Below are 20,472 nucleotides of genomic sequence, written 5' to 3'. Positions count from 1 at the left end.
AGAAAGGGTAGTGAGTGGTGGGATGAAGAAGTAAGATTATTAGTGAAAGAGAAGAGAGAGGCATTCGGACGATTTTTGCAAGGAAAAAATGCAATTGAGTGGGAGATATATAAAAGAAAGAGACAGGAGGTCAAGAGAAAGGTGCAAGAGGTGAAAAAGAGGGCAAATGAGAGTTGGGGTGAGAGAGTATCATTATATTTTAGGGAGAATAAAAAGATGTTCTGGAAGGAGGTAAATAAAGTGCGTAAGACAAGGGAGCAAATGGGATATATATATTTTTTTTTTTCAAACTATTCGCCATTTCCCGCATTAGCGAGTTAGCATTAAGAACAGAGGACTGGGCCTTTTTCGGAATATCCTCACCTGGCCCCCTCTGTTCCTTCTTTTGGAAAATTAAAAAAAAAATGAGAGGGGAGGATTTCCAGCCCCCCGCTCCCTCCCCTTTTAGTCGCCTTCTACGACACGCAGGGAATACGTGGGAAGTATTCTTAATCCCCTTTCCCCAGGGATATATATATGTGTATATTTTTTTTTTTTTTATACTTTGTCGCTGTCTCCCGCGTTTGCGAGGTAGCGCAAGGAAACAGACGAAAGAAATGGCCCAACCCCCCCCCATACACATGTATATACATACGTCCACACACGCAAATATACATACCTACACAGCTTTCCATGGTTTACCCCAGACGCTTCACATGCCTTGATTCAATCCACTGACAGCACGTCAGCCCCGGTATACCACATCGCTCCAATTCACTCTATTCCTTGCCCTCCTTTCACCCTCCTGCATGTTCAGGCCCCGATCACACAAAATCTTTTTCACTCCATCTTTCCACCTCCAATTTGGTCTCCCTCTTCTTGTTCCCTCCACCTCCGACACATATATCCTCTTGGTCAATCTTTCCTCACTCATCCTCTCCATGTGCCCAAACCACTTCAAAACACCCTCTTCTGCTCTTTCAACCACGCTCTTTTTTTTCCACACATCTCTTCTTACCCTTACGTTACTCACTCGATCAAACCACCTCACACCACACATTGTCCTCAAACATCTCATTTTCCAGCACATCCATCCTCCTGCGCACAACTCTATCCATAGCCCACGCCTCGCAACCATACAACATTGTTGGCACCACATTCCTTCAAAACATACCCATTTTTGCTTTCCGAGATAATGTTCTCGACTTCCACACATTCTTCAAGGCCCCCCGAATTTTCGCCCCTCCCCCCCCCTATGATCCACTTCCGCTTCCATGGTTCCATCCGCTGCCAGATCCACTCCCAGATATCTAAAACACTTCACTTCCTCCAGTTTTTCTCCATCAAACTCACGTCCAATTGACTTGACCCTCAATATATATATTATTTTATATATATTTATATTTTATATATTTATATATATTATATATAATATTATATATATATATATATATATATATTTTGTTTTGTCGGTCTCCCGCGTTAGCGAGGTAGCACAGGAAACAGACAAAAGAATAGCCCAAACCACCCACATACACATGTATATACATACCCCGTCCACACACGCAAATATACTACTATACATCTCATGTATAAATATATTATCCACACACAGACATATACTATATACACATTGTACTTAATTCATACTGTCTGCCTTTATTCATTCCCATTGACACCTCACCACAAATGGAATAACAACCCCCTCCCCCCTCATGTGAGCGAGGTAGCGCTAGTACAAGACAACAAAGGCCCCATTCGTTCACACTCAGTCTCTAGCTGTCATGTAATAATGCATCGAAACCACAGCTCCCTTTCCACATCCAGGCCCCACACAACTTTCCATGGTTTACCCCAGACGCTTCACATGCCCTGGTACAATCCATTGACAGCACGTCAACCCCGGTATACCACATCGTTCCAATTCACTCAATTCCTTGCACGCCTTTCACCCTCCTGCATGTTCAGGCCCCGATCACTCAAAATCTTTTTCACTCCATCTTTCCACCTCCAATTTGGTCTCCCACTTCTCCTCGTTCCCTCCACCTCTGACACACATATCCTCTTGCTCAGTCTTTCCTCACTCATTCTCTCCATGTGACCAAACCATTTCACAACACCCTCTTCTGCTCTCTCAACCACACTCTTTTCATTACCAGATTGGCAGATATAGGGTGTTTTGGTCGAGGTGGTATGCAAAGTGAGAGGGTTAGGGAAAATGATTTGGTAAACAGGGAAGAGGTAGTAAAAGCTTTGTGGAAGATGAAAGCCGGCAAGGCAGTGGGTTTGGATGGTATTGCAGTGGAATTTATTAAAAAAGGGGGTGACTGTATTGTTGACTGGTTGGTAAGGTTATTTAATGTATGTATGACTCATGGTGAGGTGCCTGAGGATTGGCGGAATGCTTGCATAGTGCCATTATACAAAGGCAAAGGGGATAAGAGTGAGTGCTCAAACTAGAGAGGTATAAGTTTGTTGAGTATTCCTGGTAAATTATATGGAAGGGTATTGATTGAGCGGGTGAAGGGATGTACAGAGCATCAGATTGGGGAAGAGCAGTGTGGTTTCAGAAGTGGTAGATGATGTGTGGATCAGGTGTTTGCTTTGAAGAATGTATGTGAGAAATACTTAGAAAAGCAAATGGATTTGTATGTAGCATTTATGGATCTGGAGAAGGCATATGATAGAGTTAATTGAGATGCTCTGTGGAAGGTATTAAGAATATATGGTGTGGGAGGCAAGTTGTTAGAAGCAGTGAAAAGTTTTTATCGAGGATGTAAGGTATGTGTACGTGTAGGAAGAGAGGAAAGTGATTGGTTCTCAGTGAATGTAGGTTTGCGGCAGGGGTGTGTGATGTCTCCATGGTTGTTTAATTTGTTTATGGATGGGGTTGTTAGGGAGGTGAATGCAAGAGTTTTGGAGAGAGGGGCAAGTATGTAGTCTGTTGTGGATGAGAGAGCTTGGGAAATGAGTCAGTTGTTGTTCGCTGATGATACAGCGCTGGTGGCTGATTCATGTGAGAAACTGCAGAAGCTGGTGACTGAGTTTGGTAAAGTGTGTGAAAGAAGAAAGCTGAGAGTAAATGTGAATAAGAGCAAGGTTATTAGGTACAGTAGGGTTGAGGGTCAAGTCAATTGGGAGGTAAGTTTGAATGGAGACAAACTGGAGGAAGTGAAGTGTTTTAGATATCTGGGAGTGGATTTGGCAGCGGATGGAACCATGGAAGCGGAAGTGAATCATAGGGTGGGGGAGGGGGTGAAAATTCTGGGAGCCTTGAAGAATGTGTGAAAGTCAAGAACATTATCTCGGAAAGCAAAAATGGGTATGTTTGAAGGAATAGTGGTTCCAACAATGTTGTATGGTTGCAAGGCGTGGGCTATAGATAGAGTTGTGCGGAGGAGAGTGGATGTGCTGGAAATGAGATGTTTGAGGATAATATGTGGTGTGAGGTGGTTTAATCGAGTAAGTAATGTAAGGGTAAGAGAGATGTGTGGAAATAAAAAGAGCGTGGTTGAGAGAGCAGAAGAGGGTGTTTTGAAATGGTTTGGGCACATGGAGAGAATGAGTGAGGAAAGATTGACCAAGAGGATATATGTGTCGGAGGTGGAGGGAACGAGGAGAAGAGGGAGACCAAATTGGAGGTGGAAAGATGGAGTGAAAAAGATTTTGTGTGATCGGGGCCTGAACATGCAGGAGGGTGAAAGGAGGGCAAGGAATAGAGTGAATTGGAGCGATGTGGTATACCGGGGCTGACGTGCTGTCATTGGATTGAATCAAGGCATGTGAAGCGTCTGGGGTAAACCATGGAAAGCTGTGTAGGTATGTATATTTGCGTGTGTGGACGTGTGTATGTACATGTGTATGGGGGTGGGTTGGGCCATTTCTTTCGTCTGTTTCCTTGCGCTACCTCGCAAACGCGGGAGACAGCGACAAAGCAAAAAAAAAAAAAAAATATATATGTATATATATATATATATATATATATATATATATATATATATATATATATATATATTTTTTTTTGTCACTGTCTCCCACGTTTGCGAGGTAGTGCAAGGAAACAGACGAAAGAAATGGCCCAACCCACCCCCATACACATGCATATACATACACGTCCACACACGCATATATACATACCTACACAGCTTTCCATGGTTTACCTCAGACGCTTCATATGCCCTGATTCAATCCACTGACAGCACGCCAACCCCGGTATACCACATCAATCCAATTCACTCTATTCCTTGCCCTCCTTTCACCCTCCTGCATGTTCAGGCCCCGATCACTCAAAATCTTTTTCACTCCATCTTTCCACCTCCAATTTGGTCTCCCACTTCCGTTCCCTCCACCTCCAACACATATATCCTCTTGGTCAATCTGTCCTCACTCATTCTCTCCATGTGCCCAAACCATTTCAAAACACCCTCTTATGCTCTCTAAACCACGCTCTTTTTATTTCCACATATCTCTCTTACCCTTACGTTACTTACTCGATCAAACCACCTCACACCACGCACTGTCCTCAAACATCTCATTTCCAGCACATCCATCCTCCTGCGCACAACTCTATCCATACCCCACGCCTCGCAACCATACAACATTGTTGGAACCACTATTCCTTCAAACATACCAATTTTTGCTTTCCGAGATAATGTTCTCGACTTCCACACATTCTTCAAGGCTCCCAGGATTTTCGCCCCTCCCCCACCCTATGATCCACTTCCGCTTCCATGGTTCCATCCGCTGACAGATCCACTCCCAGATATCTAAAACACTTTACTTCCTCCAGTTTTTCTCCATTCAAACTTACCTCCCAATTGACTTGACCCTCAACCCTACTGTACCTAATAACCTTGCTCTTATTCCCTTTTACTCTTAACTTTCTTCTTTCACACACTTTACCAAACTCAGTCACCAGCTTCTGCAGTTTCTCACATGAATCAGCCACCAGCGCTGTATCATCAGCGAACAACAACTGACTCACTTCCCAAGCTCTCTCATCCACAACAGACTTCATACTTGCCCCTCTTTCCAAAACTCTTGCATTCACCTCCCTAACAACCCCCATAACAACCAATAAACAAATTAAACAACCATGGAGACATCACACACCCCTGCTGCAAACCTACATTCACTGAGAACCAATCACTTTCCTCTCTTCCTACACGTACACATGCCTTACATCCTCGATAAAAACTTTTCACTGCTTCTAACAACTTGCCTCCCACACCATATATTCTTAATACCTTCCACAGAGCATCTCTATCAACTCTATCATATGCCTTCTCCGGATCCATAAATGCTACATACAACTACCTACCCTCATGTATCCAAGATATGGTTGTACTTTGTGTAATGAAGAAAATTGAGAAACATCACAAGCCAATATTCCTGTTTCATGATAAGAGAAGTGGACCAGGCAGAATGATACAGTGGTTAAATTGATGAAAACTACTATTGACGTTTGTGTAAATAAATTATACATTTCCCTTTTCCATAGCCAGAGGTTGAACCATTATGTGACATTCATTTTTTTTCATTTCATTTCAAGCTAGAAGTTTCAGTTTTCTAAATTATTTCTTACATTTTTCATATGTATATATATGTATATGTGTGTATGTGTGTATATGTGCGTATGTATGTGTATATATATATATATATATATATATATATATATATATATATATATATATATATATACACAGAGAAGGGGGCCAGATGAGGATATTCCCTCAAAGGTCCAGTCCTCTGTTCTTAACGCTACCTCACTAATGCGGAAAATGGCGAATAGTATGAAAAAAAAAGAAAAAAAATATATATATATATATATATATATATATATATATATATATATATATATATATATATATATATATATGATCCCTGGGGATAGGGGAGAAAGAATACTTCCCACGTATTCCCTGCGTGTCGTGGAAGGCGACTAAAAGGGGAGGGAGCGGGGGGCTGGAAATCCTCCCCTCTCGTTTTTTTTTTTTTTTTTTTTTAATTTTCCAAAAGAAGGAACAGAGAATTGGGCCAGGTGAGGGTATTCCCTCAAGGCCCAGTCCTCTGTTCTTAACGCTACCTCGCTAATGCGGGAAATGGCGAATAGTTTGAAAGAAAAAATATATATATATATATATATATGTATATCATCCCTGGGGATAGGGGTGAAAGAATACTTCCCACGCATTCCTCGCGTGTCGTAGAAGGCGACTAGAGGGGACAGGAGCGGGGGGCCAGAAATCCTCCCCTCCTTGTATTTTTTTAACTTTCTAAAATGGGAAACAGAAGAAGGAGTCATGCGGGGAGTGCTCATCCTCCTCGAAGGCTCAGACTGGGGTGTCTAAATGTGTGTGGATGTAACCAAGATGTGAAAAAAGGAGAGATAGGTAGTATGTTTGAGGAAAGGAACCTGGATGTTTTGGCTCTGAGTGAAACGAAGCTCAAAGGTAAAGGGGAAGAGTGGTTTGGGAATGTCTTGGGAGTAAAGTCAGGGGTTAGTGAGAGGACAAGAGCAAGGGAAGGAGTAGCAGTACTCCTGAAACAGGAGTTGTGGGAGTATGTGATAGAGTGTAAGAAAGTAAATTCTCGATTAATATGGGTAAAACTGAAAGTTGATGGAGAGAGATGGGTGATTATTGGTGCATATGCACCTGGGCATGAGAAGAAAGATCATGAGGGACAAGTGTTTTGGGAGCAGCTGAATGAGTGTGTTAGTGGTTTTGATGCAAGAGACCGGGTTATAGTGATGGGTGATTTGAATGCAAAGGTGAGTAATGTGGCAGTTGAGGGAATAATTGGTATACATGGGGTGTTCAGTGTTGTAAATGGAAATGGTGAAGAGCTTGTAGATTTATGTGCTGAAAAAGGACTGGTGATTGGGAATACCTGGTTTAAAAAGCGAGATATACATAAGTATACCTATGTAAGTAGGAGAGATGGCCAGAGAGCGTTATTGGATTACGTGTTAATTGACAGGCAAGCGAAAGAGAGACTTTTGGATGTTAATGTGCTGAGAGGTGCAACTGGAGGGATGTCTGATCATTATCTAGTGGAGGCTAAGGTGAAGATTTGTATGGGTTTTCAGAAAAGAAGAGTGAATGTTGGGGTGAAGAGGGTGGTGAGAGTAAGTGAGCTTGGGAAGGAGACTTGTGTGAGGAAGTACCAGGAGAGACTGAGTACAGAATGGAAAAAGGTGAGAACAATGGAAGTAAGGGGAGTGGGGGAGGAATGGGATGTATTTAGGGAATCAGTGATGGATTGCGCAAAAGATGCTTGTGGCATGAGAAGAGTGGGAGGTGGGTTGATTAGAAAGGGTAGTGAGTGGTGGGATGAAGAAGTAAGATTATTAGTGAAAGAGAAGAGAGAGGCATTCGGACGATTTTTGCAAGGAAAAAATGCAATTGAGTGGGAGATATATAAAAGAAAGAGACAGGAGGTCAAGAGAAAGGTGCAAGAGGTGAAAAAGAGGGCAAATGAGAGTTGGGGTGAGAGAGTATCATTAAATTTTAGGGAGAATAAAAAGATGTTCTGGAAGGAGGTAAATAAAGTGCGTAAGACAAGGGAGCAAATGGGATATATATTTTTTTTTTTTCAAACTATTCGCCATTTCCCGCATTAGCGAGTTAGCGTTAAGAACAGAGGACTGGGCCTTTTTCGGAATATCCTCACCTGGCCCCCTCTGTTCCTTCTTTTGGAAAATTAAAAAAAAAAACGAGAGGGGAGGATTTCCAGCCCCCCGCTCCCTCCCCTTTTAGTCGCCTTCTACGACACGCAGGGAATACGTGGGAAGTATTCTTAATCCCCTTTCCCCAGGGATATATATATGTGTATATTTTTTTTTTTTATACTTTGTCGCTGTCTCCCGCGTTTGCGAGGTAGCGCAAGGAAACAGACGAAAGAAATGGCCCAACCCCCCCCCATACACATGTATATACATACGTCCACACACGCAAATATACATACCTACACAGCTTTCCATGGTTTACCCCAGACGCTTCACATGCCTTGATTCAATCCACTGACAGCACGTCAGCCCCGGTATACCACATCGCTCCAATTCACTCTATTCCTTGCCCTCCTTTCACCCTCCTGCATGTTCAGGCCCCGATCACACAAAATCTTTTTCACTCCATCTTTCCACCTCCAATTTGGTCTCCCTCTTCTTGTTCCCTCCACCTCCGACACATATATCCTCTTGGTCAATCTTTCCTCACTCATCCTCTGCATGTGCCCAAACCACTTCAAAACACCCTCTTCTGCTCTTTCAACCACGCTCTTTTTATTTCCACACATCTCTCTTACCCTTACGTTACTCACTCGATCAAACCACCTCACACCACACATTGTCCTCAAACATCTCATTTCCAGCACATCCATCCTCCTGCGCACAACTCTATCCATAGCCCACGCCTCGCAACCATACAACATTGTTGGCACCACTATTCCTTCAAACATACCCATTTTTGCTTTCCGAGATAATGTTCTCGACTTCCACACATTCTTCAAGGCCCCCAGAATTTTCGCCCCCTCCCCCACCCTATGATCCACTTCCGCTTCCATGGTTCCATCCGCTGCCAGATCCACTCCCAGATATCTAAAACACTTCACTTCCTCCAGTTTTTCTCCATTCAAACTCACCTCCCAATTGACTTGACCCTCAACCCTACTGTACCTAATAACCTTGCTCTTATTCACATATATATGTGTATATATATATATATATATATATATATGATGCGGGAAATGGCGAATAGTATGAAAGAAAAGAAAATATATATTTTTTTTTTTTTTCCAAAGGAAGGAAGGATATATATATATATATATATATATATATATATATATATATATATATATATATATATATATACATATATATATATATATATTTTTTTTTTTTTTTTCAAACTATTCGCCATTTCCTGCGTTAGCAAGGTAGCGTTAAGAACAGAGAACTGGGCCACTGAGGGAATATCCCCACCTGGCCCCCTTCTCTGTTCCTTCTTTTGGAAATTTAAAAAAAAATTGAGAGGGGAGGATTTCCAGCCCCCCGCTCCCTCCCCTTTTAGTCGCCTTCTACGACACGCAGGGAATACGTGGGAAGTATTCTTTCTCCCCTATCCCCAGGGATAAGGTATATATATATATATATATATATATATATATATATATATATATATATATATATATATATATATATATATATATATATGTGCGTGTGTTGGAGTTTACGTATATACTTGTGTATGTGGGTGGGTTGGGCCACTCTTTCGTCTGGGGATAGGGGAGAAAGAATACTTCTCACGTATTCCCTGCGTGTCGTAGAAGGTGACTAAAAGGGGAGGGAGCAGGGGGGCTGGAAATCCTCCCCTCTTGTTTTTTTTTTTAATTTTCCAAAGAAAGGAACAGAAAAGGGGGCCAGGTGAGGATGTTCCCTCAGAGGCCCAGTCCTCTGTTCTTAACGCTACCTTGCTGATGTGGGAAAAGGCGAATAGTTTGAAAAAACCCACCCACATACACATGTATATACATACACGTCCACACATGCAGATATACATACCTATACATCTCAACGTATACATATATATATACACACACAGACATATACATATATACACAGGTACATAATTCATATTGTTTGCCCTTATTCATTCCCACTGCCACCCCACCACACATGAAATGAAAACCCCCTTCTCCCGCATGAGCGCAAGGTAATGCTAGGAAAAGACAACAAAGGCCATATTTGTTCTCACTCAGTCTCTAGCTGTCATGTATAATGCACCAACACCACAGCTCCCTTTCCACATCCAGGCCCCATGAAACTTTCCATGGTTTAACCCAGATGCTTCACATGCCCTGGTTCACTCCACTGACAGCACGTCGACCCCGGTATCCCACATCGTTCCAATTCACTCTGTTCCTTGTACGCCTTTCACCCTCCTGCATGTTCAGGCCCCGATCACACAAAATCTTTTTCACTCCATCTTTCCACCTCCAATTTGGTCTCCCACTTCTCCTCGTTCCCTCCACCTCAGACACATATATCCTCTTTGTCAATCTTTCCTCACTCATTCTCTCCATGTGACCAAACCATTTCAAAACACCCTCTTCTGCTCTCTCAACCACGCTCTTTTTATTATCACACATTTCTCTTACCCTTTCATTACTTACTCGATCAAACCACCTCACACCACACATTGTCCTCAAACATCTCATTTCCAGCACATCCACCCTCCTCTGCACAACTCTATCTATAGCCCATGCCTCGCAACCATATAACATTGTTGGAACCACTATTCCTTCAAACATACCCATTTTTGCTTTCCAAGATAACGTTCTCGACTTCCACATACATATATGCGTGTGTATATGGGTGGTTGAGCCATTCTTTGTCTGTTTCCTTGAGCTATCTCACTGACACGGGAAACAGCGGTTAAATATAATAAATATTCATTTATTTATTCATTTTACTTTGTCGCTGTCTCCTGCGTTACCGAGGTAGCGCAAGGAAACAGACGAAGAAAGAAAATCTATTTTCATCAGAATAAAATGCATTTATATTTATTATGGATACAACCATAATAAATATAAATACATTTTATTCTGATGAAAATAAATTTTCTTTCTTAAGACTATTCATATTTGTAGTATTTGTCCCATTCATGAATCGTTTAGCACAACACTGAGCTACTCATAAAGTGTAAATCTCAACAAATATAATCAAATATTGATCCTTAGTCCACAGAGCTCTACACAGAGAAAAGAATCATTCAAAGAAGGCATTTAAGACCAGAAATGACAAAATTATACTTACCAGTCTCTAGACTCTAACAAAACAAAAATTAAGAAATACAAACATATAAAACTTAAAAAAGATTTGAGGCTAAATATAAGAACAATTCATAGAAATATGGACACCTGAGAACCCTAAATTCTAAACTGAGCTCCACACATTATGAAAAGTCTGAGAAAATTTTCTATGGTAAACACATCATAGCATAATGTTCTACATATGACAGGTGGAGATTGGCAAGAGAAACATTAAGCAGATTTAAAAGAAAATGTACTCTCACAACTGTATGGCATCATCAAGGCACACTTTTCAAAGGATCAATGAGGTCTTCAAGGAAAAGGAGAAATTACCTAAACAGAAGGTACTTCTGAATCCATACCAACATAAAAAGCATATGAAACAAAATACTTACATCCCCATCCCACATATATTCTGAGCAAAGAAGATATCAATCACAACAGCTTACCATAGAAAAGTTGTTAGATGTCTTCCTCTTCTCAGAATATGCACTGACCTTCAAAGGAAATTCAAAATGTCTGAAAAAAGGCAATAAATTATTAATCCCATAATCTATATGGAATGGTGTTCCTGTACTCTGGCTGCTGCAACACTGCAAGCAAGAAGTTGTCTGCTGGAAGGCTATGTCATCTGTAGTATTCACATCATCAGTGAACGTCACCTCACCAGTGAGTCTGCATCATCAGTTGAATTTATCACTGAGAACCTTGTGCCCCACAGGAGCCCACCCCAATCTGCCCACAGTTGCCTAACCTCATGGTAGTTTATACCAAACATTTGTTTCATACAATACCCACAATTTTACCAATGAGAGAGAGAAATTAGCCATCATTGCCCAACTAATAAAACAAACAACAAATATACAACCCATCCCATATCATCCACCTGCATCAGACCATTATACCACAGCCACATTACATAGTGACAAACTTTATTAAAAAGCAACTATTGCCACCAATGGGTATACTAATGTTGTACAAAATTCCCCTCCATGAAATACATGGCACCTTGAACATGAAGCAACTCGAACCCCCACACACCCTTCATATACCAAACTTCAAAACAAAACACACCACTTCACCCAGCTAAAATAAACAATGCTATCATCAAACCCCAGTTATCCTTTAAACATCATCCAAATGTACAGTAAAAGTATCAAAAATAAGCACATAAAGCTGCTTAAACTGTTCAATGAACACAATACACCCAACCTCTCTTATCCACCTCAACATCAACTGTACTAAATATAAGCACAAAGAGCTGCTCAATTTGTTCTACAAACTTATAACACCCATTTTGTACTTAATGGAGTGGGTACATACCTGAAAAATGACTGTCAAGCAAAATTCCAGTAGCTAAAACTTGGTTCTAATAAACATCCACAATAAAATTGGAAATACAGTTCTACAAAAACACATCAGTCCAAAGACATAAAATCAAATTTAAGAATGCAGAAAACCTTTCCTAACTTCATATATGATATAAGTTCAATGTTTTGACATAATATCACTTACAATACAAAAAATAAAGCAGACAAATACAAAAAAATTATGTTTTCAACAGTTATCAGGGACTAGCTATTGGTGCTTAAGGCAGATTTGCAGGGAGATGTGAGAGAGTTAGTCAAGCCACTATACTGGATTCAAAATCCAAATGTTTATGTGTTAGGATATATAAGAAAAAAAAAAATAAAGAGGGTCAGAATACCTAACTATGGGGACCTAAACACAAGGTCTTGCTATCAGGCAAGGCAGTGTGATGTACCTGGAAATAAGGAAACAAAATAACAATGTGAGAAGGTTATGTGGAGTAAAGAAGCAACTGGAGTAGAACATGGAAATTACAGGTCAGAGAAAGTCGACAATAAATGTGAATAAGAGCAAGGTTATTAGGTCCAGTAGGGTTGTGGGACAAGTTAACTGGGAGATAAGTTGAATGGGGGAAAATTGGAGGAAGGGAAGAGTTTTAGATATCTGGGAGTGGACTTAGCAGCAGATGGAACCATAGAAGAGGAAGTAAGTCACAGGGTGGGGGAGGAGGCAAAGGTTCTGGGAGCAATGAAGAATGAATGGAAGGAGAGAACGTTATCTCAGAGTGCAAAAATGGGTATGTTTGAAGGAATAGTAATTCCAACAATGTTATATGGTTGAGAAACATGGGCTATAGACAGGGTTGTACGGAGGAGGGTGGAAGTGTTGGAAATGAAATGTTTAAGGACAATATGTGGTGTGAGGTGGTTTGATGTGTGGGAAGAAAAAGAGTGTGGTTGAGAGATCAGAAAGGGGTGTGTTGAAATGGTTTGAACAAGAAGTGGGAGACCAAATTGGATGTGGAAGGATAGGGCCTGAACATACAGGAAGGTGAAAGGCGAGCAAGGAATAGAGTGAATTGGAATGATGTGGTATACCGGAGTTGATGTGCTGTCAATGGACTGAACCAGGGCATGAGAAGCATCTGGGGTAAAACATGGAAAGGTCTGTGGGGCCAGGACGTGGATAGGGAGCTGTGGTTTCAGTGCATTATACATGATAGCTAGAGACTGAGTGTGAACAAATGTGGCCTTTGTTGTCTTTTCCTAGCGCTACCTTGCACGTATGCGGGGGGAGGGGGTTGTCATTTCATGTGTAGAGGGGTGGCGACGGGAATGAATAAAGGCAGCAAGTATGAATTATGTACATGTGTATATATGTATATATCTGTGTATGTATATATATGTATATGTTGAAATGTATAGGTATGTATATGTGTGTGCAAGGACAGTATGTATATACATGTGTATGTGGGTGGGTTGGGCCATTCTTTTGTCTGTTTCCTTGCGCTACCTCGCTAATGTGGGAGACAGTGACTAAGTATAATAGATAATAAATAATATGAATATATATCAATTATTATTATCATACTTAATATCATTTATTCATATTTATTTATTTATTCATTTTGCTTTGTCGCTGTCTCCCGTGTTAGCGAGGTAGTGCAAGGAAACAGACGAAAGAATGGCCCAACCCACCCACATACACATGTATATACATACACATCCACGCACGCACATATACATACCTATACATTTCAACATATACATACATATATACGTACGTCATACTTAATACTTAATACTTAATACTATACTTAATACTTATACTTTCATTAAGCTTTCAATAAAGTACCACATAAAAGACTGCTAAAGAAAAATAAAGCTCATGGCATGGTAGAGTGACTCTATGGATAGCAGATTCTCTCAGAAAAGAAACAAGTGGTATTTCTTATGAAGGAAACAAAGAGTGGTATTAAAAGGGGATGTATCCAACTCAAGGATTTCTGTAAGGCCATTTCTTTGACCCTTACTATTTAACACTTACATAAACAACTTTGCCATCAACATGGAATTAGGAATCACAGCCAATCAAAAGTAAGACTGCATGAAGATCCAAGGGAATTTAGACACATTAGTAGAGTGGAGAGGGACATGGCAGATGGATTCAAATACAAACAAATTCAAAATAATGTACTCTGGTTTCAAAAATATAAACCATGAATACAAAATGCTTGATAAACTGTTGATAGTAGTTAAAGAAGAAAATGACCTCAGAACGATCATTTGTGATGACCTTAAACATGCAAAATGATGCCAAGCTGCATATTTAAAGTCAATATGATGCTAAGTGATGTCAATGAGGCCATTTGATTTGTTTTTGCTTATGGAAGGGGTGGTAAGGGAGGTAAATAAAAGGGTCTTTGGGAGGGGGACAGGTATACAGTCTGTAAGGGATGAAGGGGCCTGGGAGGTGAGTTGGTTGTTGTTTGCTGATGAAATGGCACTAATGGCAAATCAGTGCGTGTGTGAAAGGAGGAAGTTAAGAGTAAATGTGGATAAAAGCTAAGTTATTAGGTTTAGCAGTGCAAAAAGATAGGTTAGTTGGGGTGTGAGACTAAATGGAGCAAACATGTAGGAAGTGAAGGGCCTTAGATACTTAAGAGTGGACACAGCAACAAATGGAACCATGGAAGCTGAGGTGAGTCATAAGGTGGGTGGGGGGGGGCAAAACTTTTTGGAGCACTTAGGAACATGTGGAAAGAGAGGTCTCTTTCTGGAAGGACAAATTTAATAGGTGTCTTTGAAGGGATAGTAGTTCTGACCGTGTTGTATGGATGCAAATGTATAGAAGGGGTGAATGTGTTGGAAATGAAATGCTTGAGCACAACATGTGATATGATGAGGGATGATAGGATAAGTAATCATACGATAAGAAATTTGGACACATGGGCAAACCAGTGATGACAGATTGAAAAAGAGGATATATGTTTCATAAGTGGAGACCAAACTGGAGATGGAAGGATGGAATGAATCAGATTTTGAGTGCTTGGGGCCTGAGTATGCAGAGGATGAAAGACATGCACAGGGCTGAGTGAATTGGAGAAATGTGGCGCACAGAGGGAGAAGCACTGCTATTGGGCTGAACCACAGCATATAAAGCAATCAGGGGAAACCAAAGCAAGATCTATAGGGCCTGGATGTGGATAGGGGGCTGTGGTTTTGGTGTATTACACATGACAAAAAGAACAGATGGGAGTAAAATGAGGCCTTTATTTCATCTGTTTCTGGTGCTGTCTCACTAACACAAGGCTTGACAAACAGGTTTGAAGAAAAAAGTACTAGGTTCTTGAAATATACAGTAATAACTAATAATATGATACTCACTTTTCATAATGCCTCAGCTGATTTGGCATATGGTATTCAAATCTGACCAACAAGCCTGAACAAAGCAGATGAAAGCTGGAGTGCATTCAAAGAGCAACAACAAACAATTATTTTTTTTTTTTTATTATACTTTGTCGCTGTCTCCCGCGTTTGCGAGGTAGTGCAAGGAAACAGACGAAAGAAATGGCCCAACCCCCCCCATACACATGTATATACATACGTCCACACACGGAAATATACATACCTACACAGCTTTCCATGGTTTACCCCAGACGCTTCACATGCCTTGATTCAATCCACTGACAGCACATCAACCCCGGTATACCACATCGCTCCAATTCACTCTATTCCTTGCCCTCCTTTCACCCTCCTGCATGTTCAGGCCCCGATCACACAAAATCTTTTTCACTCCATCTTTCCACCTCCAATTTGGTCTCCCTCTTCTCCTCATTCCCTCCACCTCCGACACATATATCCTCTTGGTCAATCTTTCCTCACTCATTCTCTCCATGTGCCCAAACCACTTCAAAACACCCTCTTCTGCTCTCTCAACCACACTCTTTTTATTTCCACACATCTCTCTTACCCTTACGTTACTCACTCGATCAAACCACCTCACACCACACATTGTCCTCAAACATCTCATTTCCAGCACATCCATCCTCCTGCGCACAACTCTATCCATAGCCCACGCCTCGCAACCATACAACATTGTTGGAACCACTATTCCTTCAAACATACCCATTTTTGCTTTCCGAGATAATGTTCTCGACTTCCACACATTCTTCAAGGCCCCCAGAATTTTCGCCCCCTCCCCACCCTATGATCCACTTCCGCTTCCATGGTTCCATCCGCTGCCAGATCCACTCCCAGATATCTAAAACACTTCACTTCCTCCAGTTTTTTTCCATTCAAACTCACCTCCTAAATGACTTGACCCTCAACCCTACTGTACCTAATAACCTTGCTCTTATTCACATTTACTCTTAACTTTCTTCTTCTACACACTTTACCAAACTCAGTCACCAGCTTCTGCAGTTTCTCACATGAATCAGCCACCAGCGCTGTATCATCAGCAAACAACAACTGACTCACTTCCCAAGCTCTCTCATCCCCAACAGACTTCATACTTGCCCCTCTTTCCAAAACTCTTGCATTTACCTCCCTAACAACCCCATCCATAAACAAATTAAACAACCATGGAGACATCACACACCCCTGCCGCAAACCTACATTCACTGCGAACCAATCACTTTCCTCTCTTCCTACACGTACACATGCCTTACATCCTCGATAAAAACTTTTCACTGCTTCTAACAACTTTCCTCCCACACCATATATTCTTAATACCTTAATACCTTTGTTTGTTGTTGCTCAAAGAGCAACAACAAACAAATCCCTCCAATAAAAAACAAGCCTTATAAGGAGAAATTCAAGAGCTAAAATTAATCTCTCCAAAAAAACCTCATACTCTTAGGAGACCTGATAGAAGTTTTCAAAACATTAAATATGTCAACAAAATAACCTACGAAAATTTCCTCACTCTATGGTATGAAGATAAAAAAGAAAACGTAACAGCAATGTGAACATAAGCTTTTTTCATATGTATACTAGCTGAACAACAGAATGAACTAATTCCCAAAGTATTATATGCAAAAACTACAAAAACTTATGAATCATGGCTTGACATATATGTCACATAATCTAATATTAAATAATCATGTTTACCACTAATCATGTCTTTCTTTTTCCAAATCCAGACAGATGTTCAGTGACCATAAATAATGGTATGAAGATAAATAGGAAAACATAACAGCAATACAAACACAAGTTTTTTCATAAGTAGACCAGCTCAACATCAGAATAAAGTAATTCCCAATGCATCATAGACAAAGACTATAAATACCTATGAATCATGGCTTGACATATACTTCCCAAAATCTGTTATCATCAACCAATCATGTTTTCCACTCATTATGTCTTTCTTTTTCCAAATCCAGCCACAGACAAGATGATGTAACACTGGCAGGGAACTTTATATTCCCCATTATCCATAAGATTTTCTTTCATCTCTCTCCTTACAGCAATTGAGCTGGAGGGAGAGGGGGGTGGGGAGATACTTTCTTCTTTGCTATACTCATTTTACCATCATTTTCATTCCTTCACAACAGAAACCTTGTCATGGACCATTAGGTCTCCTATTATCTGTCTTTCCCATGTACAACTAACTTTACCTCTCCCTGCCTTGACAAACAAAATTTCTCACACTTCATGACCTTTGGTCCTGGCCAGTGGAAATGGCTGACTTTGTGGGTGCTGATGTCTCAAAATATGGATTCTGATGTTGTGAAGTTGAGGTTTAAGGAATTTCAACTTAGTCTATGAAAAAGCCAGCTATTACCACACTTAGGCAAAATAATTCAATACAACTACTTACCAGTCATGTCGCATACTGGCACTAAAACTGATAATAACCACTTACCAACTGATTAGACACTGGTGGTATCTCTTTGGAAGACAAACCATGCATCATCAGTAAAGAGAAGCATACCTACGCATGTCTGCTGGTGTGTGCTATACTTGTAACCAGCTATACAGTCAGTAGGGCCTCCCTTTTTCTGGCAAGTAAACCCCCCTTGGGTGTTAATGCAGAAATGAGTAGCCTGGCTGCAATTATGGAATCCCTCTTGGCACTCATCAGTATCTGAAAAATTTTCCTGCACTGTTCCACAGAATTTCAAAAGTTTATATTATATAACATTTCACAGCTTTCTTAGCTTATTTCATAATGTATGTACATGAACTAAAATACAATGTCTACGTGGGGCAAAAAAAAGCAACAGCACAATCCCAGCATCTAGCTTTCTAAAGAACTAGTGTTACCTTTTCTTACAAAACCCTGTAGAGATATCCATTAACACATAAAGATACATCAAAACCTGAACATTAAACAAACCCAAACAGGACTGAAGTTTCAAATCATAAGCAAACCCAGGAGGACAATCAGCAGCTGGAACTTGTGTGCATGTGTAAGAACCAATAGTGTTCTGACAAACAGCACCTCGACCACATAAGCCAGACGTTATAGCACATTCATTGACATCTGTAGAAGAGGAAATCAGTATCAAAGAGAGAATAAGAGAAGTCCTAACTTTACATAAGTTGATAAGAAAGCAATCATACTAGAGAGTCTGAATACAAAGCTTTGAAAAAAACAGAGGACAATTATTCTAAAAAAAAAATAATTTCTGATAGAACAAAATGGACCTCTACTTCTTAGAATCATATTTGAAAGTAACAATGATGGTGCTGGGGTTTATGTGTAAGTACGGTAGTTCTTTTTGAAACAAAGGCTGAGAGAGCATAGGGGAAAAACAAGTATATGGGAGAGACTTGTCTTTGTTAAATTTCTAACTTACTTCAATCTATTCCTCTTTTGTCTGAATAAGTGAGGTACAAATAAAACAATAAGATGGCACATGGCTCTCTCTCTCTCCACCCTCTAACCCTTCAAGCAACAACAGACAGCACGAAAAATTATGTTTGAAAATCCTTGCATATATGCAGTATACATGTATTCAGTTCAACAGGAGAGAAGAAATGGGGAAATCCTAACACATAATTGTTCTACACTAATCCACCCTCTGCTGCTCTACAATACATCCTTAGGAGCTGAAAATGAAAAAAAACAAAAAAACTAAAGTATGTATACAGTACACAGTACAGTAAACTCTTATTTTTGCATTCACTCAGTAGGTACCCAAACTGATTTAAAATGTGTATAACTTTTCTTTGAAGGCATCCATAGCCTTTGTTGTAAACAATGCTAGATAGTAAATTATTCTCATGATCAACACATCTATTTGCAAAGAAATTTCTCCAGTCCAATACTATATCTTTTATCTCCAAGTCTTATTATATTTGTCCTAGTAACTAGTTTCTTCTATTTCACAAAGATCCCCGTTATTTATGATGATAAATTTATCACAAACTTTGAAAACCTATACAGAATAAAGTCTGTGCAGTCTATGCTTCTTATGAGAAAAATGACAGTTTGCTGAGCCTCTCTTCATATGGCAGATTCTGCAGAGTTAGAATCACTTCTATCACCTACCTTTGCACTTGTTCCAGCTTTTCCTCATCATTATGTAGTTTGAGACCAGAAGTGAACTACGTATTCAAAGAATGTGTTTACTAGGGTATAAGAGAGGAAACTGCTTCCAGCATTTTATAACATATGTCCCTAGCTCTGAAACCTAGTTTTTGGTTCCCATTTTACTTGCTGCTAAACACTGTTAAGCAATCTTCAGATTGTTACTCATGAATTAAAGGTTATTCCCTTCATTTACTTCAGAAAGCAGATTTTGAAACATATGATAGTAAAGCATAATCTTCAAAGTGTATAACTTTACACTATATGTAATCTGCTTGATCATTTACAGCTCTACTTAAGAGTTTTGAACTGTTAACAAATTTGGAGATCTTAGATATGAAACCAAATCCTAGATCATTAATGTATATCATGAAATGAATTGGCCAAGAAACCATCTCTGTGGCACACCACTCCTCGCATTTAGCAGGAAACAGATGAAGAAAGACCGATCAACTCATATGCACACAAATATACATAAACGCAAATATACATATACATACATACACATATAAACATATACACATATACATACATATACATACACATACACAGCCATATACATATACACACATGTACATATTCATACTTGCTTGCTTTCATCCATTCCCGGTGCCACTCTGCCCTCAGGAAAACATCACCCCTGCATCAGCGAGGTAGTGTGGAAGGCGAGAACATTATCTCGGAAAGCAAAAATGGGTATGTTTAAAGGAATAGTGGTTCCAACAATGTTATATGGTTGCGAGGCATGGTCTATAGATACGGTTGTGCGGAGGAGGGTGGATGTGTTGGAAATGAGATGTATGAGGACAAAATGTGGTGTGAGGTGGTTTG

At 40.1% G+C, this 20,472-nt stretch overlaps 1 protein-coding gene across 1 annotated transcript in view; it reads right to left on the bottom strand.

Moving 5' to 3' along the window:
- The window catches only part of LOC139749652 (uncharacterized), a 239,300-nt gene that overhangs the window by 161,090 nt on the left and 57,738 nt on the right, over positions 1-20,472 (bottom strand). Inside the window, exons 9-10 of the mRNA XM_071663822.1 lie at positions 18,445-18,591; positions 18,040-18,192 (exon numbers count right to left, since the gene is read on the bottom strand). Of these exons, the coding sequence (XP_071519923.1) occupies positions 18,040-18,192; positions 18,445-18,591 (300 nt within the window). The remainder of the gene's footprint in view (positions 1-18,039; positions 18,193-18,444; positions 18,592-20,472) is intronic.

Source organism: Panulirus ornatus, chromosome 7, assembly GCF_036320965.1.
Source record: "Panulirus ornatus isolate Po-2019 chromosome 7, ASM3632096v1, whole genome shotgun sequence".
NCBI lineage: Eukaryota > Metazoa > Arthropoda > Malacostraca > Decapoda > Palinuridae > Panulirus > Panulirus ornatus.
This window is presented reverse-complemented; position numbering and strand designations above follow the sequence as displayed.